We start from the raw sequence: 24,721 nt of genomic DNA on the forward strand, positions 1-24,721 counted from the left end.
TGCCAATTTTGCAACTTTTTTGTTATACTCAAGCGTGCAGCTGCTAGAAACGAGAGATCATTATAAGAAAGCTTAGATTTGACAAACAAAATAAAAGCAACAGTAAATTATACTGACAAACGGTAATTGTAACAGAAAGTATGCTTTTCTGGCAGCGCAAATAATTAGCCAAACTAAAAAGTAAATAATTAGAGAACAGTTAAAAAGCGAGCGCAATTTGTAGACTGCAAAACAAAAGACTTAAGCGACAAACTCGCGAAGGTTAGAAACATAAGTAAAGCAGAAGTGATTAGAAACACATGCAGTAACTATTTTAGCAACAAAATTAATTTCGCTTTAAACGTTTAACGAGAAAAACACACCGCTAGTGATGTTTTTTTGTGAAACAGTAGTAAAAAAAATTGGAGGTTATGTTCCAAAAATTCAAAGAACAAAAGCAATCTAATGGAGTGATCGCAATATATATTTAAAAAATCCATAAATTATATTCATTTAATTTTTTTTTTGATTTTTCTGAAATTACAACAACAATTACACTGTGCTCAACCAGATAGTATTACATAAAAAACTATATTAACTGTTACTCTTAAGTAACAAATTTCTCCAAAAACAGTAAGGAAGTGTTACAAAAGGAAAATTAAAAGTGAACAACACCCAGAAAATCATACAATCAAGCAATCATAACAAAAAAGCTATTTTCAAAAAAAAAGCTTTCGTTCGTGCTCAACCATTATCGATGTCTTTCATAATTGCGCTTTCAATTAAATTCATTTTTCTCCGCAGCAAAGAGGCTTTTCATCTATTTTATGCTCATTCTATTAAGTGAAGCTATTTTCAGTGTGATTGTCACGCTTTGTTGTGTCTTCCTCAGACAGATTTCACGCCAAATTAACTGAGCCGAGTATGTGAGCGCAAATATTCATATATGGAAGCATTGCGAGGTAAACAGCCATAGCATTGTTGTTATTTGTGTTTACTCACAATAATTTGTTTACTTCGGCAAGATCGTGCAAAATTTCATTTTCACTAGAAAATAGTAAATATGTGCATATATACATAGGCGTGTGATTAAATCACTTTCATTATGCGCAATTGTTGTTGTTGTTTCTATATATATAAACAAATTATCAACAGACTGCTAGGAAATTTTAATATTAATTTATAATTGATTCAAAATAAATATTTATTCATTAAAAATAAGAATATATTACCATCAGCTAACTCAAAGAATGATTTTGTGCTTTTCAACATTAATGACGAATAGTTGATAGTAAGCAATATTTCCTGCTGGGTAGGTCAGAGGAAATTCTAATATGCTTGTAATTGAGTTTATGCATAATTATTGAAAATATTAGCTCAATTAAAGCAGCTAATATGTAATTAAATCATAAGAAAGCAACAAGAGAAACAAAAACAACATGAATAATAATATACAGAAGCCAATAGCAACGTGTGAAAAGTGATTGCATTTAATTAATTAAATTATTGCACATATTTATCAAGACACAAACATCATTTTCCCACCGCATTTTAGCTCACACTTTCACATTCAATTGAATTATACTCGTATTATGAACATGGGAACTGCAAGAGTACAAAACACTGCTCGACTTGATTATGGAAATTGTAAGAGTTTCTATAATTAGTTGTAACTACTTACTTGATGCTATTTTTTATTAAAAATTATCAAAAAATCGATGAGTTTACTATTTTTATGGCAATGCGCCAAAATGTAGGCAACACTTACTTTAAAGCTGATAATAAAAACCAAATGTCTCTGAAAAGCCTCTTAAAACATATAAAACCTTCCAGTTTATCGGATAACACCAAAGTAGCCGCCACAATTTGGCAGAAAAATCACTTCAGTACCTAGTAAAAATTCCATGTATATTTTTAGTTGTTCCCACATTAGACCCTTCAATTTACATTTTACACCTTTTTGAAATGTTGTATGTTTTAATGAAAATTTTATAACTCGAAGTTTTTTTGTGGATTAGGGTGATTCGGGTTAGGGAAGTTCCACTGTAGTTTAAAAATAATATTATATAAAAGTTGTATCGAAAGTTTTTAAATTGACTTTTACTATCATTACAATTGTATTGTTCAAATTCATCATTGAACTTTGATTATCATTGACATTACATAAGCGTAAATTGCTGAAAATCACGAGGCATATAATTGGCTACCCGGGGGCTGCTTGAATCAAGTGCAATGACTCTCACTTATTTTCGAATCTATTTATTGCTTAATCATTACTTAGTTCATTCCCAGACATATACTTCTCTATAGACGCACACTTTTATGCATTTAACTATTAAAATTGATTACCAAAGTGTTATTTGAGTGCATTACTCCAAGTCAGAGAGTGCTTAAAGTTTATTACCGTAAGAAATTAATTAGAAAATAAGTTGAAAAGCGTTGAATTTAATCAAAATTATATCGAGGTTTTTGCAGTGTCATGAATAAAGTAGACAATTAATTAAAATAAATTTTACAGTAAATTATAGTTGAATATGAAGAAAATCGAGAAGACTGAAAGAGATACTCATTTTATGAAAGACGAACTTCACGTTTGAGATGAAGAAATCCAAGAAGCCACAAAGCCTTAAATTTTAATTTTGCTTTTTTTGCTAACATCAAGAAAATAAGTTTATCATTATTTTTATATAATTTATACGCAATTAAAATTATAGCCTACAATATCAACACTCGTAAAACAGAATATAAATATGAAAACCCAACCCACACAAATTTCCCAGCTGCGAAGTTTTTAAGCGAAACTACTTAGTAGCAAACCTACAACGTAAAATGGCGGATGGGCCATAAATTCGCTTGATGAGCCAATGGCAATGTTATGCTCAGCAATAGTCATAATGAGAAAGTTTGCAATCAAATATGCCATTACTTACCAGTAGGCGCACTTACACATGCATATGTGTATATATGTACTCACGTATGTGAGTGTAGGCGAAAATGAATGGAGCATAAAATTGCACATACTCACACATTGCAATTGCAACACTGGCTTGCAGTTTTTCTCAACAGTAAAATGTAGGCATTTGCATAAAACACGTTCATCAAAGAGAAACCGCCTGACTGGCTAGCGCCGGGCGGCTTCTGAAAAAATTATGCTCTGCACTTCACTTCAATAATTTCTTGCACGAGACTAAAATGTAATGCAATGCAGCATTGAGGTACTATTAGTATTCCTCGTTGATTTTTTCAAGCTTGCAAATGTTTAAAGTACTGCCGTATAGAGTGTACCACAACTACACACGCAGTTACTGCAGTGATTTACGCCATGCCATGCCAGTTCCTGCTCAATCAACTCTTGGAAAGCAAATAAAATATAAATGTAATTGTCGATTTTAACGACTAACAGCTAGCATCAGTTAACTAGTTTCTAATGTGTCTGAGCAAATCTGAGCTGCCAAACAGTAATAAATACGTTCACGTCAAGAATTTAAGTTATATAACGGGTGATTTTTTTGAGGTTAGGATTTTCATGCATTAGTATTTGACAGATCACGTGGGATTTCAGACATGGTGTCAAAGAGAAAGATGCTCAGTATGCTTTGACATTTCATCATGAATAGACTTACTAACGAGCAACGCTTGCAAATCATTGAATTTTATTACCAAAATCAGTGTTCGGTTCGAAATGTGAAATCCGCTTTTTTATCGACAAATTTTGTTCAGCGATGAGGCTCATTTCTGGTTGAATGGCTACGTAAATAAGCAAAATTGCCGCATTTGGGGTGAAGAGCAACCAGAAGCCGTTCAAGAACTGCCCATGCATCCCGAAAAATGCACTGTTTGGTGTGGTTTGTACGCTGGTGGAATCATTGGACCGTATTTTTTCAAAGATGCTGTTGGACGCAACGTTACGGTGAATGGCGATCGCTATCGTTCGATGCTAACAAACTTTTTGTTGCCAAAAATGGAAGAACTGAACTTGGTTGACATGTGGTTTCAACAAGATGGCGCTACATGCCACACAGCTCGCGATTCTATGGCCATTTTGAGGGAAAACTTCGGAGAACAATTCATCTCAAGAAATGGACCCGTAAGTTGGCCACCAAGATCATGCGATTTAACGCCTTTAGACTATTTTTTGTGGGGCTACGTCAAGTCTAAAGTCTACAGAAATAAGCCAGCAACTATTCCAGCTTTGGAAGACAACATTTCCGAAGAAATTCGGGCTATTCCGGCCGAAATGCTCGAAAAAGTTGCCCAAAATTGGACTTTCCGAATGGACCACCTAAGACGCAGCCGCGGTCAACATTTAAATGAAATTATCTTCAAAAAGTAAATGTCATGAACCAATCTAACGTTTCAAATAATTTAAATTAAACAAATTTTATGCGTTTTTTTTTTTAAAAAAGTTATCAAGCTCTTAAAAAATCACCCTTTACATGAGACGAGCCTTCTGAGATATTTTCCATTTTTTCCAATTTTTTTTTTATAAACCTCAGTTCGACTCAAAAAATTCGAGTATATATGTAAAGTGTCTTCTGAACCCATACTCCCCAGATAACTCGATCAAAATTATGATCCTCAAAGTTCAAAATTTATATTTCGTAGTATTTTATAGTCAATATTATAGCTTAAGCTAAGCCCTTAATGACTAAAGAAATAAATGCCAATATCACCATGAGACATTGAAGCATTGTTAAAGCCACTTCTAGCAACTCAAATTAATTACTTAACATGAATTTCGACTTGTAGTAAAGACTACTCCATAAAACTAAAACACATTTTTTTCTGCTTTGATTTCACAGCTCATTCCTCGTTGGCGGGCAAAAGTGTTGCGATGGTCGTTGCAATGTTCCCATGCACATTTGTAGTAGTCGCTAATGGCGCAGTGCGACTTTTGCCACAAATTTGCACGAATTGCATATTAAAATGTTTCCACAACCCACACAGCGCCGCACCGCACTCGGCGCGCCTTGCACACGCTTGCAACGCCTGTCTGCACTTCAGCCAACACTTTTCGCTTTTTTTTCATTTTCATTTGCATTTGAGTGCGGAGTTTCGATTTTCTCTTTTCATTAGGAACATTTTTTGCTGGTTTTTATGGCATGCCATTGCAGCGAGCTGTGCCGCACACCGAACGGGGTTAGAGTTCAAGCAGTGGCTCTGCTAAGTTTTTTTTGTGATTTTTTCGTGTTTTCCAGTGCTTATTGATTACTTTTCTTTTCTTCTTTTTCTCTATTTTGTTTTTAATTTTACTTATCGACAGACAACACTCAATCTTTGCTGCAATTGACGTTGCTGCTGTCGTTAAGTTGTGTTGCAGTTGGGTTTGTTGTTGTCACGGCGGTGATAAAATCGTGTCTGACGTTGTTGGTTTTTAGTTGGCGAAAAGGCAAAAACAACTGCACACGAGTCAGCGCGCGTTCTCAATAATCAAGCAGTGCGGCAAACATAGAGACACGAACGAAGATGTACATATATCAAGCAGTGCGGCAAACATAGAGACACGAACGAAGATGTACATATATATGTATATACTTTAGGAGCGATAAGTTTACGGTTATATATACCTTATGTATATTTAAACATATAATCACAAATGCACACAGATTCGGTTTCAATTGCAGCCACTCGTTCGCCTAAGTATTGGGTGCCTGCTTGTAGTTTGCTAACCATTATTTGCACTGTACGCTGGTTCACTCACCGCTACTTTTACTCTTTTTTTACGCGCTGCTTATTTGCATTTCGGCGCTTATTTCGACCACTCGTGTGCCGTGTGCCGATATTTGCTTCTTTTACGAGCAACGACCACGTTTTCCACGACCTCTCCACCGCCTGTTTCCTCTTCGCCGCAGTTTCGAGTGCTTTTGGCGCGTTTTCGTGTCATGTTGCTGGTCTTTGATGATATTTGCTGTCATTCACTATTGATTTTTGTGTTGTTTGTGGACTTTTCCTGCCTCAACGTTTGCTGTTATTTAAACTTGAGTTGAAGTTGATGCTGAGGCTGACATTGTTGTTGTTGTTGTGGAGATTGAAAAGAAAGTGACATTTCCGCTGCTGCGTTTGAGTTGATCTTCAAGAGGTCTGTCACTTGAACTTTGTAGCTGGTGAAAATCCGTGCAGACTCCTATATATGCATATAGAAATGCCCTTTGAACACACAAAATGTTACTTTTTGGCTTGTCAGTCAAATTTGGTTTCATGTGTTAGGTTCACGGTAATGGTTTTAAGGGCACGAACAGAGACACGAGATTAAGTTCGAGAGTTGCGATTATTTATTATTATGCTTTTACTTCAATTAATAAAATATATCATTATTATGTATAATATGTATATTTTGAAAGCAAGAATATACTGGTCCTCAGCTAACGGTTGCTTGTAACATCTTAAAATAAAAGATATATAAATATATATATCATAATGGTCAGAAAAACGAAGCGAACTGATAAATGGCTCTCTCATTCTTTAGAACTACTAAAAGTGCGCTCATTCTCTAAAGAAGAACGCTGGGAAAGTTTTTTTCAAATTAAAATGTCATGTCTCAAAAACTGTCTGACTGTTTTGAAATCAATTTAGTGCATAACATTTGTATGACGTCATTTTAGCGCAATTCTAAGGACAAAATCAGGCTCCAAAATCGGAAGAAATCGGTTATTGTTGTTGTAACGACATTCCACAATTGATTTCGAGGAATATTGGCGATTCGACAAACCTTTGGCGGATAAAAATCCGAGTCCGTTTATGGTTACGTAAAACCGACTGTCGTGGGTACTGTGGGAACGTGAAATTGGTCTCCTCTAGCGACCATATATATACGAAAAAAGTTTTTCAGCTCTATTCATTGTTCACTTTGTCTGAAGCAGCCGCTAAGTTTATGCGTGCTTCTATAAGCTTGAAGATTTTCGGTTGTTAAAGGCTCACACTTCGTAGCTTGTTCGTGAATTCTTGGCCAAAAACAATACGGTAACGATACTCTAGCCTTTATATTTGTCAGACATGGCGCCTTGTGACTTTTCCCTTTCTCCAAAAATTGTATGAACCTTAAAGGACCGTTCACGAGAAATCGCTGAAAATGCCAAAGGCGATGTCAAAAATTGAGTTTGAGAAGTGTTTCGAGGATTGGAAGAAGGCCTGCCAGAAGTGCATAATATCGAATAGAGACTATTTTAAAGAAAACACCCTTAATGTAGACGAATCTCATAAACTTCCTATATTTGATTCAATATCCTATAGATCAATGGTATGCGAAATATCCCAAAGGAGTCTAAAATGTGTTAAAAGTATCTAATTTACTTATAAAATTCTAAAAATGTAAAAAACATTCTAAAAATATAAAATGAAGTGAAAATATTAATTACCTCAGTATTGTGGACAGTAATTACGAGGGTAAACATCACATTCGATCTCATAAACACGCATGCTAATAATTTGATTTTATTTTCAAAATTCACTGGATTGATAGTTCACATGCAAAAATTCAATTACGCGATTGAGTGCGCACAGCACATGACAACAACAAATAAATTCTATATAAATAGATGGTGCAACGTTGCCACAGCATGGAAATTTTCCTACATCCGACCGACAAAAAGTGGTGGAGTGGAGTGGTGTGGTGTGTTGTGTTGTGTGCCACAGAATGGGGCATAATCGAATGTACATATGATTAAAAAATTGTTATGTTGCACTTGGCAATAAGCACATATGCATACAAATGAATGAGTGTGTGTGTGTGTGTAAACATGTAATTTCACGTGATCAACTGCGTGCACAATCAACGCTCAACTCATGCGTTGCTATCTTTTTGTGCTGACATGAATAGAGAGAAGTACTTATGTACCATATATGCTGTTGTATGCAACACCATATATAATCACATGAGTGCATTTTCGCCTTGCAACTTACCAGTTGAAATCGCTATGTGTGTTTGTGTCCGCGTGCAAACGTGAAATTTAGACGTGTGCGAAGGTCTTGATTTTGATTAACCTCATTTTTATGCAACATGAGGCAAGGCTCTTACGAAAAAAAAAACCATATACAACCACAACAATAGCAACAAATAATTGAATTATGCGCCCAACACGCGCTCGCGCGCACATGCCACACTGATAACAATTGTCGGATGTGTGGCAGATAGACAGGTGGACGGGCGAGCGAATATATGTATGTCTAGGTGCATGCCTAGTTAGATAAAGTGAAGATGGACAGCGCTAAGGCACGGCTATCAGGCAGCAACAACTATACATATGCATGTATGTAAGCAATGCGGAATAACCGACAGCGCCGAGTGCTTGGCAAGTTCGTGTTGCAATGTAATCCAGCTACTTTGCGAAGTGTTTTTCATATAAAGCATTTTTGCAGCACGCTAGGGAATAATGCATGTATATACTCAGATGGCGAGAAATATATGCAATGGCAGAACTAGTACATTACGGTTGAGTACTGAGCTGTTTAGAAATATTATTGCACATAAATATGTTCCATTGCTTTTCACATCATTTTAAAACTGCTTCACATTTCATCCGTCACGCACTAGTTTGGTATCGCTCCAAAAGTAAGTGGTCTAGTAACTAGTTCTTTTGCTAATAAAACCATTAAATCTACCACAGCGACCAGCGTTGAAGTAAAAGTATAGGCTTGCAAATATTTATGAGCTGTTATGTTCGTGCCACATGTGTGGCAGCTGGCTTCACTCAGCGCAGTTAGGCTGCATTTCAAGTGTGGCATGCCAAATGGCGGTAAAGTAAAAACTTCGCATTTCCCCAAATGCCAAATACTCGTATAATACATGCAGAAGCTTCATCATCATTCTCAACTTACAAGCTTGAACGACTTTCCCACATACTGTGCTATTATAGAGGAAGTTGTTTATGTGGCTGGCAGTTAGCTGAGTATTTGTGAAAGCTACGATTAAGTTGGAGTTTTTCATTAACTTTAACACTTCGAACAAGGAATCGTTGGAGTATCCACTTACGGTAAATATTCGTAAATATGAAGCCCCTGCGTATTTAAGAAGGTAAAGGATGTTAAAGGATGTCCAGGATAGAAAAGAATAAAGAAAGAGAGAACTCATGAACATCGATAACACAAATATTAATGTGCAACGATTGTTGGTCTTGTGGTATCCTCAGAAGCTACGACTGAGTAACAGGAGAATCTCGGACAGATCGAAGTAGATCAATATGTTTAAACAAATTTCGGTATTTTCTCGATTTCCTCACTTTTTAAGCGCGCTGGAGGATCGGGTGCGTACGGAAGAAGGCTCAAACGCTTCGAACGAGCTCGTATATACTATCGGCTACCATTACCGACACTAGTAGCCATCCTAGCGTCACCAGGGCCGCAACAATTCAGATTTCTCAGCAATTCTTCTATAATTTCCATCTGGATCCATAATTTTTTCCACGAATTTGTGTTTATATATGAATATACATGCATAATTGGATCTCACATTGCAAGTTTAAATATTCACTCTGTCTTTGGTGTGGAAATAAATACCGAATCGATACAGTGTAGTATGTCAATGTTGCCACATTGCGTTGCCAATATTTGCAATTGCATTTAACGTTCAATAAGCAAGCAAATATTTGCGATTTTTATTACGAATGTGTGATGAAATGCGCCCAGGTATTTGCAAACCGCAGTGATGCAACAAATTAAGTGTTGCCGTTTGATTGCTCAATGTCAGGTGGATGGGAATGATGAAGCGTTGTGCTGAATTTGTAAAAGGAACATGCATTTGGCATCAGTTTCCAAAAGGATAGCCGAATGCACCTGATCCTTGATAAAAATAAGCAATGGGAAGAATTATTTATATAGGTGTATTCAAAAAATAACGGGAATGTTGATAGACATGCCATTGAAATAATGTAGACGAATGAATAAATATTTTTTCAAACGAAAAAAAAATCCCGTTATTTTTTAAACATATCTCGTATTTTCATATTTGTGTCATACCAATCATAATGCCAAGTGTTAATTGTTGCAGCAAAATTTGGAGAGTGGCGAATCGAACAAACAACTCTCATAAATCAAAGAGACAAAACAATATAAAAATATAACAGAAAGATATGAAAATTTTGTAAGAAGGAGATCTGAGATGTCTTATCAGAAAAATAAATTTTGACACCACCAAAAATCCTTTTACACAAATAAAGATGTCCACCAAAATCCACTAACACTTAATATCTCTTAAGCTATCCTACTTGTCTTCCAATCAAGATTTACGCTTTTTAAAAATAATTTGAGCACCAGCTTAATCTTTCTTCAACACTATATTGCATTACATTTTTTTCAGATCTTATGCACATAAGCTCAATTGATTTCTCGCTGCGCGTTCAACAAATCTTATTAGAGCGCTCATTACGCTTTAAAATACTTACTTTTTCCATGATATATGAAAGTATGTTTGTATAAAAAAACATTTAAACACTCAATTTCGCCAAAGTATCGCGGAGAGAGAGATTAAATTGTTAAGCAAATATGCCAGCAATGCGTTGCAAAGTGGTGAGGTGGCAGCGCCAATTGCCGCATTTCTGCCATACCATTCATACCATTTATTTTCTCATTTAAGTAGTAAAACAAATTACTAATCTTTTATCCATTTGTTATTGTGTTTTACTTTATTTGCTCATTTTTGTTTTTTTTTTCTTTGCTCGTTCATTGCAGAAACCATCGGCCACCGCCAAACCGACAAAGTATCACTATTATCCGCACAATCAACATATCTACTTGCTGCCCGAGTGTGCGATACAGCAGGTCTGCAATGCGGTCTATGTGCGTCTGAATTACACACAGCCATTATGCGCCTGTCCATCAAGGTGAGTACCACAACGAAACAACCTAAATTAGCAAGGATCCATGTACTAAGTGCGAGTGCACCTGTGTATGTCTGTGTGTGTGTGTGTGTGTTAGTGCAAAATGCAATCGACAACAACAAGTCGAGGCATGAATAGACACATGAAGCAGTGCTTTGGAAGGCTAAACGGACAAGCCGAACAGACAATCAAATATTCAAGCTGACAGCTAAGCGAATGATGAGCAGGACGGCGGCCGAACGTAGAGGCGGAGCGCGCGCGCGGAACGAACGGATTGCAGCGGTGTGGCGCTGCTTGACTGGCCGTGTAATGGATACATGAAAACTGCAAGCTGGCAGCTGGAAGCTCCTCGATTGCACTGCCTAACATGCCACTTGCAACATGCCACATGCCAGCACCATGCAACCAAGCGGTCTGTTGCATGAATAGAGTTAAATAATTTCACAATTGATTATTTCATTTTATAAAGTGAATGCTTGAGAGTTCCTTCTTTTTTCTTTCTTTTGTTGTTGTTGTACTTCTGCAATTTAATTGTGTTTTCACAATTTTTTTATTGTTTCTCTTGTTTCATTTGCTTTCATGTTACGCCTCCCCCTCCAGATACCGTGATCCCTGTTCGGCCAGTTTGAATGAGGACGATCAGCATACAACGAAATTGGTGGGCGACAGCAAGAAGAAGGTAAGTGGGTGGAATGGAGTGGAGTGAAGTGGTGGCGGAGCCAACAATTCGCTGAATTAATGGCTAACTGTATATTAGTATGTAGTGTGTTTGTGTGGTTAAATGTGTTGGCGTTGTGCGGAAGTGCAGCAGCAAATTGGAAAAGTACTAGGCTAACAAGGAATCGTTAGAATTGCTCGAAGAGCGTCTACACGGCAGCACTAGTTAGCAAGGGTGGTGGAAGCTCGGCGAGTGGTAAGCTTGCATTTTGCGGCTGTCGTTGCTCGTAAATAACAAACGGTGAGAAATGGAATTAAACGATGAATCTACAAGCAGTTAGAGTTGCATTTTTTATTGTTGTTTTTATTGTTTTTGTGTAATCATTTTAAATAAGCCGTTAGGCGAAAGATTAACCTGCAATTCTTACTTGACTTAAGCAGAGTTTAAAGTTGGTAGGAGAGCATGCAGTGAGAAGTGAGTTTAAAGGAACTATGTGAGGAGTTTAATAGGATGAAGACAACTACTGCGTAGGTTAGGTTAGGTTAAAATTCCGAAGTCGACTTTGTGTTCGACGAAGCTGTTTTAACCTCAGTTTGATCAATGCTGAACATTAGAGGAGGTTTCCACGTCGCCTTCCTCCAAGCAGCTCGAACCCAAGGAGACCACCGACTGCAAACACGCCCATTGCCCGGTTCCAGTGTGGCTGGGGCTGGGGCTCTCTCTTGCAATCTTGTCGGCTTTACAGTTTACAACGATTTCGCTGTGGCCATGGACCCACACAAGTCGGTTAGCGAAATACCTTAAAGCTATAGACATATGTCAACCACCCTTGAGCGTACCGTCATCGAGCCCAAGACCAATATTGACGCTCTGCTGTCGGAGTGAACGAGGTGTGCTGAAGGAGGCCGCACTACGAAGCAATATATATACTAGGAGGAAGCTAATAATTCGACATCTCCTACAGTACGATTAAGAAGAGAGTAAGGAAGTTTAACTCTTGAATATTGGATAGTTCCCACTATTCAGACCAGTAACCAATTACTGTTTTTTAGTATGTCGGATATGTTCCGACAACTTTAAAATTTTGGATTCCTCCATTTAGACTCGAATTTTAAGTCTTTTGGGTTTCGACAAAATGGAGTTAGAGTGCTGTCAACCGTATCACAAAAGAACCAAATTATTAGAATTATGGACGTCAGCTCGGTATCAAAATTGCAGCTTTCCGCAAATCTTTCTTCACTCTCCACCATGGGTAATCTGAAACCGATTAGCGCAAAACAGGAAAATAAATGGTTTTAGATCAGAAAGAGTTCACAGAATCTTCATCTCTCGCATTAAAAAGGGCCACAAAAGTGAAGATGAATTTACATCTCAACTTTAAGTGCTGCAGCTGACGTTCAGTAGCCCGCCGAGCTTTAGCTTTTAAGCAAACCATTTACGCTAAATCATTTCGTGCAATTTCTCTATAATTTCCGAGAATCGTTTTGCACATCATTAAAGCATTGGCTTGACGCATTATAAGCACTTAGTGCATTTAATTCAATTACTAACTGGCGTAGAACGCAATACCCGCACATGCTGTGATTATAGAGATGCAGCCCGAGGATGGCTTGTAAACCGATTCTACACATTTTAGCGCCGCAATACATTTTCGTCTGACTTAAATTGCTTTATTAGGCATAATTGCGAGTATTTTGCACACAACAGCTTCATACATATATCTGCTTTGCGTTGAACGCGCAGCATGTGTTGCACCAACAGGCGGCAAGTCTATGCGATTATAATGAGATATTCTACTACCAAACATCTACTTATACTTATGTGGTGCATTTCTTCTTTCTGAGTGCGATAATGCACTGATCCAGGCTTTTGCACTGAACACACAGAAATGCAAGTTAATTGGTGCTGAGTGGCATCTGTTGTTGAGGCAATGCAAATTGCTGGAGGTGCTACCTACCAAGGTGTCAAAGGAGAGGAAATCTGACAATCCATTAAAGGTGTGAAAACTAAATTATTCCGCTTGCAACTAATATAGAACAATAAACTGAGATTGCCACTCGCACAGATGTCTGTTTGCTCGCAGCTGTTGAGGACGTAAATCAGTTATGAGGTTAGAATCTATAAAGCATTTATTCAAGATGTGGAAGTTGTTATATAACAAAATCTTCTTGAGTTGATCTGGTAGTTTGAGTATGAAACAAGTTACTTCTGGCAAATGTCAAAATATTTTAAATATCCTCAAAATACCCGGAGCGTTGAGATGAAATAATCTTGATTTGGTACCAGAGATCATGCGTTTATCACTTCAAAGGCTTCGGAGATATTTGATGAATTATCCTTACCTACATTTTTCTTTCGGAGCTGACATGACACGCTCGAGTCCAGACGGTTTCATGGAATTACACACAGTATCCAGAACATTCAAAAGCATTTCTCATGCAAAAAAAAAAAATTAGTAAGAGAGCGATTACGTTCCATTTTTGGAACTGGTACATGTGTCTTAAGTTCAAAAGACCCTTTCTTATTATATTTATAAAGTTAAAGTCGCCAACTTGGATCGAAAGTATCCAGTTCAAGCTATCATAATGGACCTATTAGCAGCCTAGATCATTCGTCTACAAACAAAAGTCAAACGAACCAATGAAACAAATGAAAATTTATTTGGAGACCCCCCGAAGTCACTGGCAATATTTGCAATACTTATAAACCACTTAACGACACTCTTTCTTCGGAGTGTTTGTAGACTCTATCAAATCACATTTTCGACAACTTAAATGCATGCATTAGTAATAAGACCCACGAAGATGCCACAATAAACTATGTAAACACCAAGACCCCTCAAATATACGGACAAAGAGAATCTGCACTAATTGCATAAATAAAGCAAATCACCAGGTGTCCGCCGAATGTCGCTGCTGTCAATGCTACCGTCGTGTATGGCGACGCTCATACTCACTCCTTGTTGTTATTGTTATTGCTCATACTGCGGCTGTTGTTTGCGATTCTAACAACAACAACAGCAACAACGAATTGCATCGCGTGAGACAGAAAAGCCTCACAGCTTTGGCGTAAATTAGACGGCAATTTGATGGTAGCTGGAAGTGGCTGGAGCCACGACAAGCAAGCAATAGTAACAGCAGCAGCAGCACAACAACAACTGAGTCATATGCATATACAATAAATGCCAGCAGGCAATAGAAAACATGCAAAAACAGATGCCACAAGAAAATTAGAAGAAAAAAAAACAACAACAAATGTTGGAAATAAAAAAACAGTGGTAGCAATGTCTGCCGGCAGCGCTGTCGGGGCACATAGCTGGCCTCTTTCGCCACTGCGCACGGTGAAGGCAAGCGCTTTGGGGCTTTGCTGTGGGGGCATGTGCGGCGCGGCGGACTCGCATTGACTTATGCTGCAACCAGTTGCAGTTGCTGTCGTTGTCGTTGTTGCGGTGGCAAAGCGCCGGCAGGCAAGCCGTGTTGTGCGCGAATCTGGCTTGTTGCTGCTGGGCGAATTGTAGCATTGCGCTTTTGCAGCGTTTTTTTTTTCTTTTCTTTCCTTTTATTTCATTTCGCCCTGCTGCACTTTAGTAATTGCTGTTACTGCTCCGGCTGTTGTTGCCGCTGTTCTTGTTGTTTTTTCTCTGGGGAGCCGTTGCATGTGCAGATATTTATGGTACTTTGTTTTTTGCTGCTGTTGTTGTTGTTGTTGCTGATGTTTTGCCTTTTAACATGCATTTTAGTTGCGGCGTTCGGCGTTCGCTGTGCTCGCCTTGCCGCACGGCGGCCGCACAACAGCGTGTGTGGAAAAATCGTGATTAGCGGTTTTATTTGTCATTAAATGAGGTTTTAATGCTGTGCTGCCGCGGCAAGGCGCCCGTTTTTCAAGCAATGCAATGTAGAAGCTCACTGGTGGAACACAAAATCGGACAAGAGGGGTGAGAGTTAATATTTTATGGGCAGCAGATGAAAATATGGCAAGTTTGAACTTGGTATCGGATGATCTTATGAAAGATTTTAGAGGAGGATTTTAGGATTTTGAAAATTTTTGTAGAGAAAAAATATACAGAAAGTTGTTTTATCAGAGTCCGAGGAACATAAATGTCGTCAATCAGAGTGACAGGGCTCAGTCAAATCGATGATATTTCGATAAAAAGTCTTGGCTATCCAATGCTGAAATATCAGGATTCCTGAAGTATTAAAACTGAGTTGATATATGTCTGGACTACCCGAGTCTCGGGACAACGTCGGGTCTGGACAAAAAGAAGATTGAGTGAAATATATAAAATAGATATCACAAGATCTGTCACTAGTGGTCACATACCCAAAAGAAAAACTATAATAAATAGATTATATCTGGAGATAAGATAGGGAACGTATGGTTGACGATATAAAAGCAGGAAGAAGGGAATTATTTTAAAGAAATCCACTCAAATCAATCATGTAAATAGCAAATATAGCTATTCCAGATCTGCCTGACGAGCGAGGCTTTAGTCCCAATCTTTTAGACCACACGCAACACATTTTTCCATTAAATTTTTTAATTTCCACACTTCCTTTCCGTAATGTTCGATGCAATCTAAAAAGTACGTGTACTTCTCTTCTCCACCTTCTCACTCATCAAGCAGGCCATAACTTTGGCGAAGACATGCGAGGCCACAACAGAGATGCGTGAGTGCAGCTCACCGAAGGACTGGTCTCTATTGGCGCTGCAGAACATACGCACCGGCAAGTCACACTATCTGATCATCTGCAGGTGTCCGGATCACTTCAAAATGGGTAAGCGAAAACAAACCAAGCAAACATGCAGAAAAATTAAAAACTCCGCGCAATTAATAAGCAATTTTGCAATGCAATCGACAATGAAATGTTTACTGCCACAAAATTGCGAAAATTGTGGATAATTACGTTGCTTTTAAACTAATACACTTTTCGCTTTATTTCCATGCAGAGGGACCCATGGCGCACGATCAACCCAAGTACGCCAGCGTACCCGGCATCCGTGTCTTCGGCATGATGTGCGTCAAGCCCGGCTACTCGGTGCGCAAGCCATCCGCACAGCCACCCAAGCGCTATCAACTACAGAAGCCATTCTACCGTCCCGGCACGCAAAGCAGCAGCGCCTACATCAACGTGCCACAATACGGCGCTAAAGACACCTATGGCCGGCCGAGCTCATCATCATCATCATCGTACGCCGCCGCAGCGGCCAGCAGCAACAACAATTACCATCCGGACAATAGCTTTGGCAACCAACACGTCCAAAACGGCGGCTATCAGTACTTGAACCGGCCGGACAGTAGCAGCAGCAACATTAACCCACATCAAGCAGCCATTAATGTCGGCAACTATCGACCGGACACACTCACCTCGATCAACAACTTCCCATCGGGCATCTATGGACGCAACAACGAACGCAAAGGAGAGACCCCAATCGAAGCGGCCAAAGACGAGGACAAATCGGTGAATACGAGCACACAGCAGTCTGCAGAGACGGCAGCTGCTGCCGCCAACGCCAGCGGCATCGAGGAGACAACGTCGAGCGCTGATTTGGCAGCAGCTGCGTCACAGCAGCAAAGCGAGGAGTTGGCACAGTTGCGCGCCAAGCGTTCGGTGAACGATATAGCGGCCAACGATTGGGACGATGATACACCTGACTTCCCATGGGATCGCGTTTTGGAGTTCCAGCAGACGATCGTTTGGGATTAAGTTGAACGTACGTAAGGTACATAGGGTGAATGGTGAGGACGTGGCGTATGAGTAATTATTTTTATTTTAAATTTTAGTATAGAAAGGGTCGAGAGTGAGCTCGAGTTCAGTGGTAGAAGCAGGAATAACGCAAAAAAAAAAATACTTTTAATTGATAAAAATAATATTATATAAATGCCGAGACGTTAAATAAAAGTATATTGTAGGAGCCGGCAGTTCTAAGCGGCGTTCAAGTTTTGTAAAACAAAACTTTAAAGTTAAAGAGGCGAGTTTTATAGAGAAATTACTTAATCAAACGATTACTGTGACTGAATGAAAAATAAGAAAATTAAAAATTACAAAAAAAAAAACATTTTAAAAATAATAAAAAAATTATAAAATTGCAAAAATAAAATTACAATAATAATAATAACATAAAACAACAGGAAACGAAAAGTATGTAGCATAGCGAATATAAAAATATCAAAACACATTAGTGGATATATTTTGCTATAATATTAAAAAAAAAAATCAAAAAAATTAATTTTCAAAAATAAAAATATTTTTTAAGCAGAAAAAATATGTTTCGAGTTTAAAAAAATAATTTTGATAATTAAATTAGTGAAACTATGCAATCCTAAATCCACAATGTTTTCCCAAATGATTCTTTGGATACAAAAAAATTCAAACTAACCTAAAAATCTTTGAATTCACAAAATTTTGCTTTCAACGAAATTAAACAAGGCAACAACTTAATTATAAATTAATATTTAAAAAATTAAAAAAAAAATTAAAAATAAAATTTGTATTAAGTTCCACTATCGATAAACGTTTATCGATATACTAAATTACCTTTAGCGCGAATTATTTTTTAGCATTTTATTTTATCTTATTTTTATATTTACTTAAATAAATATATTAATTATATACACATAACAAATTAATTGAAGCATTTCGCATTGATCATTGAAGTGCTTCGATGAATTTGTTTTATTTGTGCGCAACGCAAAGCAACAACTATTCTATTTACTACCGTTTGCGGTTTTCAACGTTTATGAATTCGAATATCGATTATCGAATATCGAAAATCTTAAACATAACACGATTTAGTATTTATATTATGCAAATATTATTTATTTTATACATTACACTTAAGCTGCATTTATTAGTAATTAATTTTAGAAATGAAAGAAACGCAATTAACTGCATTTTGTACGATCCGCTTGTACTCTGTAATAAATTATTTTTTACTAAAAATAAAATTGTCGCTTTTTATTAAACAAATAACGGAAGAAATACATACTTGCCAGAGAGGAAAGGAAATGTACTCAAAAATAAGATAGAGCAGGGTCGCTTACTTCTTTAAAAAAAAAAAATCATATACCGTTACGCACCTAACCTATAATATAGACTTTAGAAAAAATTCAAACTTGGACTCACCTAAAACTTCCGCATTCACCACAATGTTACAGCTGTACATGGGGCTGACCAAACGTTGCGGCTGTGCCTGGAATGCCATGCGGCAAGACTCCTTCGCTGCAGTTAGCACTTGGCCTGAGAGAAGAAGAAACATTTAAATTTATACTAACATACAAAACAACAAACTCCATTTGACTTACCAGAAAATGGACCGTACGACTTGGAATTCAACTCCTCTCCCGCCTCCACCGACCACTCGAGCACCACAAAGGCAACACCTTGCATGGGCTCCTCACAGAGCGGCCCCGCAGCGGTGACCAACTGAAAACCATTCACAAATGAGCTGTTATAGTCACGACGAACATCGCTCGCCACTTTAGTAACGGCATCATTGTCTGTTTGATGCGTCAACGAGTGCCAAAAATTTGGTTGCTCATAGTCGCTCAGGTTCAAGAGTATGTTAGAGCCGCAATTGCGTGGTCCAAGCGCCCAGATGCGTTCGACCAACTCATTGGGCGTTAGTGCTGAGAGACCCTTAAGATCGAACTCAGTTAAGGCGTTCGCTAATTGCGTTTTCAATTGCGCCAAGAGCGTGGCATATTTATCCGACACAGCAATGCCTTTGCTATTCGCTGCCAACTCCTTAAAGAGGCTTAAGTATTTTTCCAGCAAATCAACTGCGCTTTGTGGCAGTGGCAATGCAATAATGCGTAGTGTGCCCAATTTATTAGCCGTTTGCTGTGTGATAATCTTTTTGGTTATGTCCTTATCGGTGGCCGTCTTTATAATAGCTTCATTGACCATGTCCACTGTGGCTGCGGGCACTATGGTCTCACGGAAGGACACTATTGGTTCAGATACATTGACTTTTATCTTGGCATAACTTTCTTCCAGATCGCGCACACATTTCTCCACATGCACTTCACCCAAAGTGGTGATTACATGCTCGCCCGTGGGCGCCATCGATACTTGTACACACGCATCAGCCTGCAATTTTTAGGTTATTTTCAAAAGTTATAAATCAGTTTTCTTCAATGTGTTGCACTTACCTGATTCAGCAATTTAAGCCCCTTCACAAGTTTGGGTAGGTCCTGCGGGTTCACCGGCTCAATTGCCACACGCAATATGGGCGTGGCCATTAGGTTGAGCTCACTAAATGAGGTGCAATTGATGGTGTTGCTCAATGTAGCGGTCTTGACGATATCCTGGTCCAGACCGCCAATGCCCACAATATTACCCGCCGGCACTTCATCCAGCGATTGCAATTCACCGCCCATAAACATATACAGATCACCAATCGACACTTCGCTTATGTAAGGCGAATTCAAATTCAGCTGACTGAAATGTTTGTGATTCAATTATAATAATAGTTGAGGTTATGTGTGCGTTGTAAGTACGTACTCTTTATTTCGAGGGTCATGTTTAGGTGTGAGGTTGTACAGACGCATGCCCGGACGCAGTGTACCACTGAAGATACGCGCAAATGCAACAAAAACGTAATCCGACTTTTCTGCTTCTTCTTGTTTGGACACGTCTTGACACTCACTGTTGTTTGAGGGCACAGCGGTGGTTTCTTCAACGTTTAGCTGCTCTACGCCAGCAGTAAGATTCTCCAATTCCGCCTTTTCAGCCGCTTGTTTACGCTCTTCTATGCGCCGACGCACTTCTTCTCGCCGCAAACGTAGCTCATCCTCCGTTAAGCGCCGCTGCTTATTTTGCGGCAATTGTGAGACATGCACAGGTGCCATCTGAGGGTAATAATAGTAGAAATAATTTTGTGAAAATGTAAGATTAGACGAACAACATACCTTGGAAACAAATACAATGATGTTTTCACTGTCGCTATTGCAGCATTTGAACTCCTCTTTCAGCAACAAGGTTTCCGCTGGATAACTGTTTAACTCGACATTTTGTGGAAAGAGCAACCTTTCTGCGCGCTCATCGGAGATTACATTTGGCGCCGGTACATGACGCACCACCATCTCTAAGACCGTGCGATCGATGGGCAGCCACTGGCCGAGCACAGTTTTTATTTGTGCTTTGGCATCGGCGACACGTAAATCACGTGCTTGCAGCTTTATGCCTAATTTCTCGGCAATGATCGGCAGCTTTTCTTTATCTTTGCGCACAGCGATGATATCGTAGAGACTCCAGATATTCTCTAACACGAACTGCACGAACATGGGTTTCTTGGCCTTCTCCTGTGCACCAGGAACGGCACATTTCTTTTTAGAATTGTAAAAGAAGTCTCCCCAGAGTACTTGTTCGAGGTCAGCTTGCGGTATTTCTAAACGTTCAGCATAAGTTCTGGCAAAGTCGCTCACAGAGAAAGCCCAACCGTCATAAGCAGAGCAAAAAATCACATTACCGTCAGTTGGAGAGAAGTATAAACTTGAATCGTCTACGTCTTCTAAAGCCGACTCATAGTTGTCCTGTGAAAGCATATTTGAATATCAGCAAGTTATTTGAAAGAAGTTTTAGAATGTATCACTACAAACCTTATTGGTGATGTCCTCCTTAGAAAACACATCCGAGGCAAATATGCTGCCGAGTACCGCATTTACTTGCTCTAAAATTTGCAGTATGTGAAAGTAGGCATCTAACGGCGTTAGCTTCATCTCCAATATGAGACGATCAATTTTATTTAATACCAAAACAGGCTTTAGCTGTTCCTTGTAAACTTGTTCTAAGCATGCGCGCGTTTGCGGACAAACACCTTCGACTACATCAACCTGTGGAGCAAATAGAATTTTAGAATATTTCCAGGTTTTCCACACCCAATTCACTTACCACAACGATTGCGCCATCGCACAAGCGCACCGCTGTTGAGACTTCACTGGAGAAGTCAACATGTCCAGGCGAATCTATCAGATTAACCAGATAATCTTGTTCGTTGCCATCATTCTTAGCGCTGCCACGATAATACAGCGATATGCTGCTGCTCTTCATTGTTATGCCACGTTCCTGCTCATCTTGACGCGTGTCCAGATAACGTAATTTGCCTGCCATACGTTGCGAAATGATGCCATTGCTAGCGACAAGTGAGTCAGCCAGTGTGGTCTTGCCGTGATCGACATGTGCCAAAATGCAGATATTACGCACACGTTCGATGTCTTTTTGTAGTTTAACCAAAGTGTTTGGGTCTATAATGGGCATCTTTACTCGATCTTATTAAAATACACTTTTAAACTGAACGTTGCTTTCACTCGCGCACTAGAAACACAAATGAAATCGGATGTATTGCAGTCACACTGATAATATGCACGTGTTTTGTTTACTATTAGGTATTTCGTAAATAAGCGCAACACCACTACACCCCCTGGCCAATAAGAATGTGAAATTTCGCGTCCAATCAGATGTTTTTTGTTTATGTCCCATTTGTGAAATTGGAAACGCAATCATTCACAATGGTCAAGGTTGTTGATGTAGTAAAAAAATAAAATTGCAATAATTCAAACAAATAATTTAGCTGCTGTGAAGCGCATTTTAGTAAATTTTAGATTTTAAACTAGCAAAAAATCTCTTTTAATATCATATTTTATTTAAATGCATGAAAAAACTAAAATTTGAGCCAATGAAAATAGCGATATGTTCATAAACTTGGCATCTCTGTACAGGTGCAGCTCAGCTGTGCTACTGTCAAAATCTGCTGATGCTGCTGACGTTTATTTTGCACGTTGCTATATTGCAATCGGTCTTTCTTTGTCGAAATTCTGCTTTTTAAAGTGGCAAACACTTTGACTCATAGGCATAAAATAAAGAAAGTGCTCTAACTTGAAAGCCTCTTCAAAATGGTCGAATTAACTCCGGAGGAAAAGAAACAGTTGATCACCCGCAATCTGCAGGAGACTCTGGGTGAAGATAAACTGAATACAATACTCAAGGAACGCGATCTGAAAATTTACTGGGGCACAGCTACTACAGGCAAGCCACATGTAGCCTATTTTGTGCCTATGTCAAAAATTGCCGATTTTCTAAAGGCCGGCTGTGAGGTAAGGACATTTTCACATAAAACGTAAATTTTCTAATTCCAAGTTCAATTTCGTCTACAGGTCACCATACTGTTTGCTGACTTGCATGCCTATTTGGATAATATGAAAGCGCCATGGGCACTACTCGAATTGCGTACACAATATTATGAAGCAGTCATAAAGGCAATGCTGAGCTCCATTGGTGTGCCATTAGATAAATTGAAGTTCGTTAAAGGTACCAATTACCAGCTATCGAAGGAATATACACTGGACGTATACAAACTAAGCTCGGTTGTGACACAGCACGACGCACGAAAAGCTGGCGCTGAAGTAGTGAAACAAATCGAATACCCTTTGCTCTCGGGTTTGCTTTATCCTGGACTGCAAGCTTTAGATGAAGAGTATCTAAAAGTAGATGCACAGTTTGGTGGCGTTGATCAACGCAAAATCTTTACATTCGCTGAAAAATACCTGCCACAGTTGGGATATGAAAAGCGCATACACTTCATGAATCCAATGGGTTGGTCTATATCTGACAGTTCTCGATAAAAAAAAAAATATTTACAACTTTTTTGTCATTTATAGTGCCCGGTTTAGCAGGCGGCAAAATGTCCTCTTCCGAAGAAGATTCGAAAATCGATCTTCTGGATTCGCCCGCTAATGTTAAGAAGAAGTTGAAGAAAGCTTTTTGTGAGCCCGGCAATATTACGGACAACGGTCTTTTGTCATTCGTGAAGCATGTGCTCTTTTCGCTTTTCAAGGAAGGTGAAGGTTTGTATAAACTAGAATTTGAAACACCAGATATCGTTACAGATGTACACAAATATGTTTGTTGTAATTTATTTCGAATATTGTAAACAGGGTTTTCGGTAACTCGTCCAGCGGAATTTGGCGGTGATGTTACATTCCATAACTATGCAGACTTGGAGAAAAGCTTTGCCGACAATGAGTTACATCCTGGAGATTTAAAAGCTGCCGTTGAGAAGTATATTAACAAACTCTTGGAACCGATAAGAAAGGCTTTCGAAAGTCCAGAGTTGCAGTAAGTAGCTATTTGCTCAAGTAATTTTATGCTGAAACTAAATTTCTTTTGCGCAATTTATAGAAAGCTTAGTGCAGCTGCCTATCCACCACCAAGCAAAGCGAAAGGTGGAAATAATGCGAATAATGCAGCAGTCGTTGAGGAGGATGGACCCCACCGCTTGGATATACGTGTTGGAAAAGTTGTCGAAGTGTCTCGCCATCCAGACGCAGATACTTTGTATGTCCTAAAAATAGATTTGGGCGAGGCGCAACCACGTACCATTATAAGTGGATTGGTGAAATTCGTCACAGTCGAAGAATTAGATCAAAGATTAGTAGCTGTACTGTGCAATCTGAAACCGTCTAAAATGCGCGGTATTTTGTCTGAGGGCATGGTGCTCTGCACATCGAAGTATGTAAAATAGCATTTCTATTTGAAGATGTAAACTAGTTTTTAATTTCATTTAGTGCTGACCACACCGTGGTAGAACCCATTATTGTGCCCGCTAGTGCCGCACCTGGTAGTCGCTTGGCATTCGAAGGTTACAGTGGTACTCCTGATGAACAATTAAACCCCAAGAAGAAGGTACGGATTTTATATTATTGAATTTTTACTATATTAGTAATACATGTACTTGTAGGTTTGGGAGAAGCTGTCTGTGGACTTAAAAACAAATGCCGATGGTGTTGCTGTTTGGAAAGCCAACTTTTTGCTCACTCCCGATGGAGAGAAACTTTCTAGCAAATTAGCGAACTGCAATATTAAATAAATGGAACAAATAACAGTTTTCAACGTGATGAAGTTTTAGAGGTCGATAATGTGTGGCTACTTTGCAGAATTGAATATTTATTTGCATTTTAATTTTTTATTTGGCATAATAAACACGCGCTTTCTAAGGCAGGACATCCGAGAGATTTTGTATTTATTTGGGGGAAAACGTTGAAATATAAAGAAATAGTTATAGAAAGATCTAATTTATATTACTTTTTAAATGAGGTTATTTATTGATCTAAGTTGGCGGTCTTGTTGACTTCACTTGTTAAGACAACTTTCAAGGGTATCCAACTGAGGCAGTTAGTTGTGTTTAAGATAAATTCTGCTATATACATACCAAGTCGTGATGGGTCGCCCACAGAGTACTTCTTGGTCCTACACTGAACTGAAGCCTAAATTTC

The 24,721-nt window shown here is 38.6% G+C and overlaps 3 protein-coding genes across 7 annotated transcripts in view; 2 read left to right on the plus strand and 1 right to left on the minus strand.

Annotated features, from left to right (window-relative positions):
• Positions 1-17,506, plus strand: part of LOC105212485 (uncharacterized) — a 52,040-nt gene extending 34,534 nt beyond the window's left edge. Inside the window, exons 2-5 of one of the 2 annotated variants that reach the window (XM_011184489.2) lie at positions 10,642-10,793; positions 11,391-11,469; positions 16,070-16,223; positions 16,396-17,506. In XM_011184489.2, the coding sequence (XP_011182791.1) occupies positions 10,642-10,793; positions 11,391-11,469; positions 16,070-16,223; positions 16,396-17,153 (1,143 nt within the window). In that variant the 3' untranslated portion in view covers positions 17,154-17,506. The remainder of the gene's footprint in view (positions 1-10,641; positions 10,794-11,390; positions 11,470-16,069; positions 16,224-16,395) is intronic. The other variant, XM_011184496.2, reaches the window with a different exon arrangement.
• The window catches only part of LOC105212498 (elongation factor-like GTPase 1), a 148,265-nt gene extending 126,224 nt beyond the window's left edge, over positions 1-22,041 (minus strand). Inside the window, exons 1-8 of one of the 4 annotated variants that reach the window (XM_054230168.1) lie at positions 21,830-22,022; positions 21,342-21,764; positions 21,050-21,283; positions 20,360-20,983; positions 19,953-20,299; positions 19,601-19,889; positions 18,752-19,538; positions 18,573-18,686 (exon numbers count right to left, since the gene is read on the minus strand). In XM_054230168.1, coding sequence (XP_054086143.1) covers positions 18,573-18,686; positions 18,752-19,538; positions 19,601-19,889; positions 19,953-20,299; positions 20,360-20,983; positions 21,050-21,283; positions 21,342-21,707 — 2,761 coding nt within the window. In that variant the 5' untranslated portion in view covers positions 21,708-21,764; positions 21,830-22,022. Of the gene's footprint in view, positions 1-18,445; positions 18,493-18,572; positions 18,687-18,751; positions 19,539-19,600; positions 19,890-19,952; positions 20,300-20,359; positions 20,984-21,049; positions 21,284-21,341 lie in introns of those variants that run through there. The other 3 variants (XM_054230170.1, XM_054230171.1, XM_054230169.1) reach the window with 3 other exon arrangements.
• Positions 22,042-22,208: 167 nt separating this feature from the next.
• On the plus strand, positions 22,209-24,456 carry LOC105212470 (tyrosine--tRNA ligase, cytoplasmic). The gene is made up of 7 exons (XM_011184465.3): positions 22,209-22,543; positions 22,604-23,042; positions 23,108-23,293; positions 23,384-23,564; positions 23,628-23,957; positions 24,014-24,131; positions 24,187-24,456. The coding sequence occupies exons 1-7, from the start codon at positions 22,343-22,345 to the stop codon at positions 24,313-24,315; spliced, it is 1,584 nt and encodes a 527-aa protein (XP_011182767.1). The 5' UTR covers positions 22,209-22,342; the 3' UTR covers positions 24,316-24,456.
• The last annotated feature ends 265 nt before the right edge of the window (positions 24,457-24,721 follow it).

The sequence above is a fragment of the Zeugodacus cucurbitae genome, chromosome 4 (genome assembly GCF_028554725.1).
Source record: "Zeugodacus cucurbitae isolate PBARC_wt_2022May chromosome 4, idZeuCucr1.2, whole genome shotgun sequence".
Lineage (NCBI taxonomy): Eukaryota > Metazoa > Arthropoda > Insecta > Diptera > Tephritidae > Zeugodacus > Zeugodacus cucurbitae.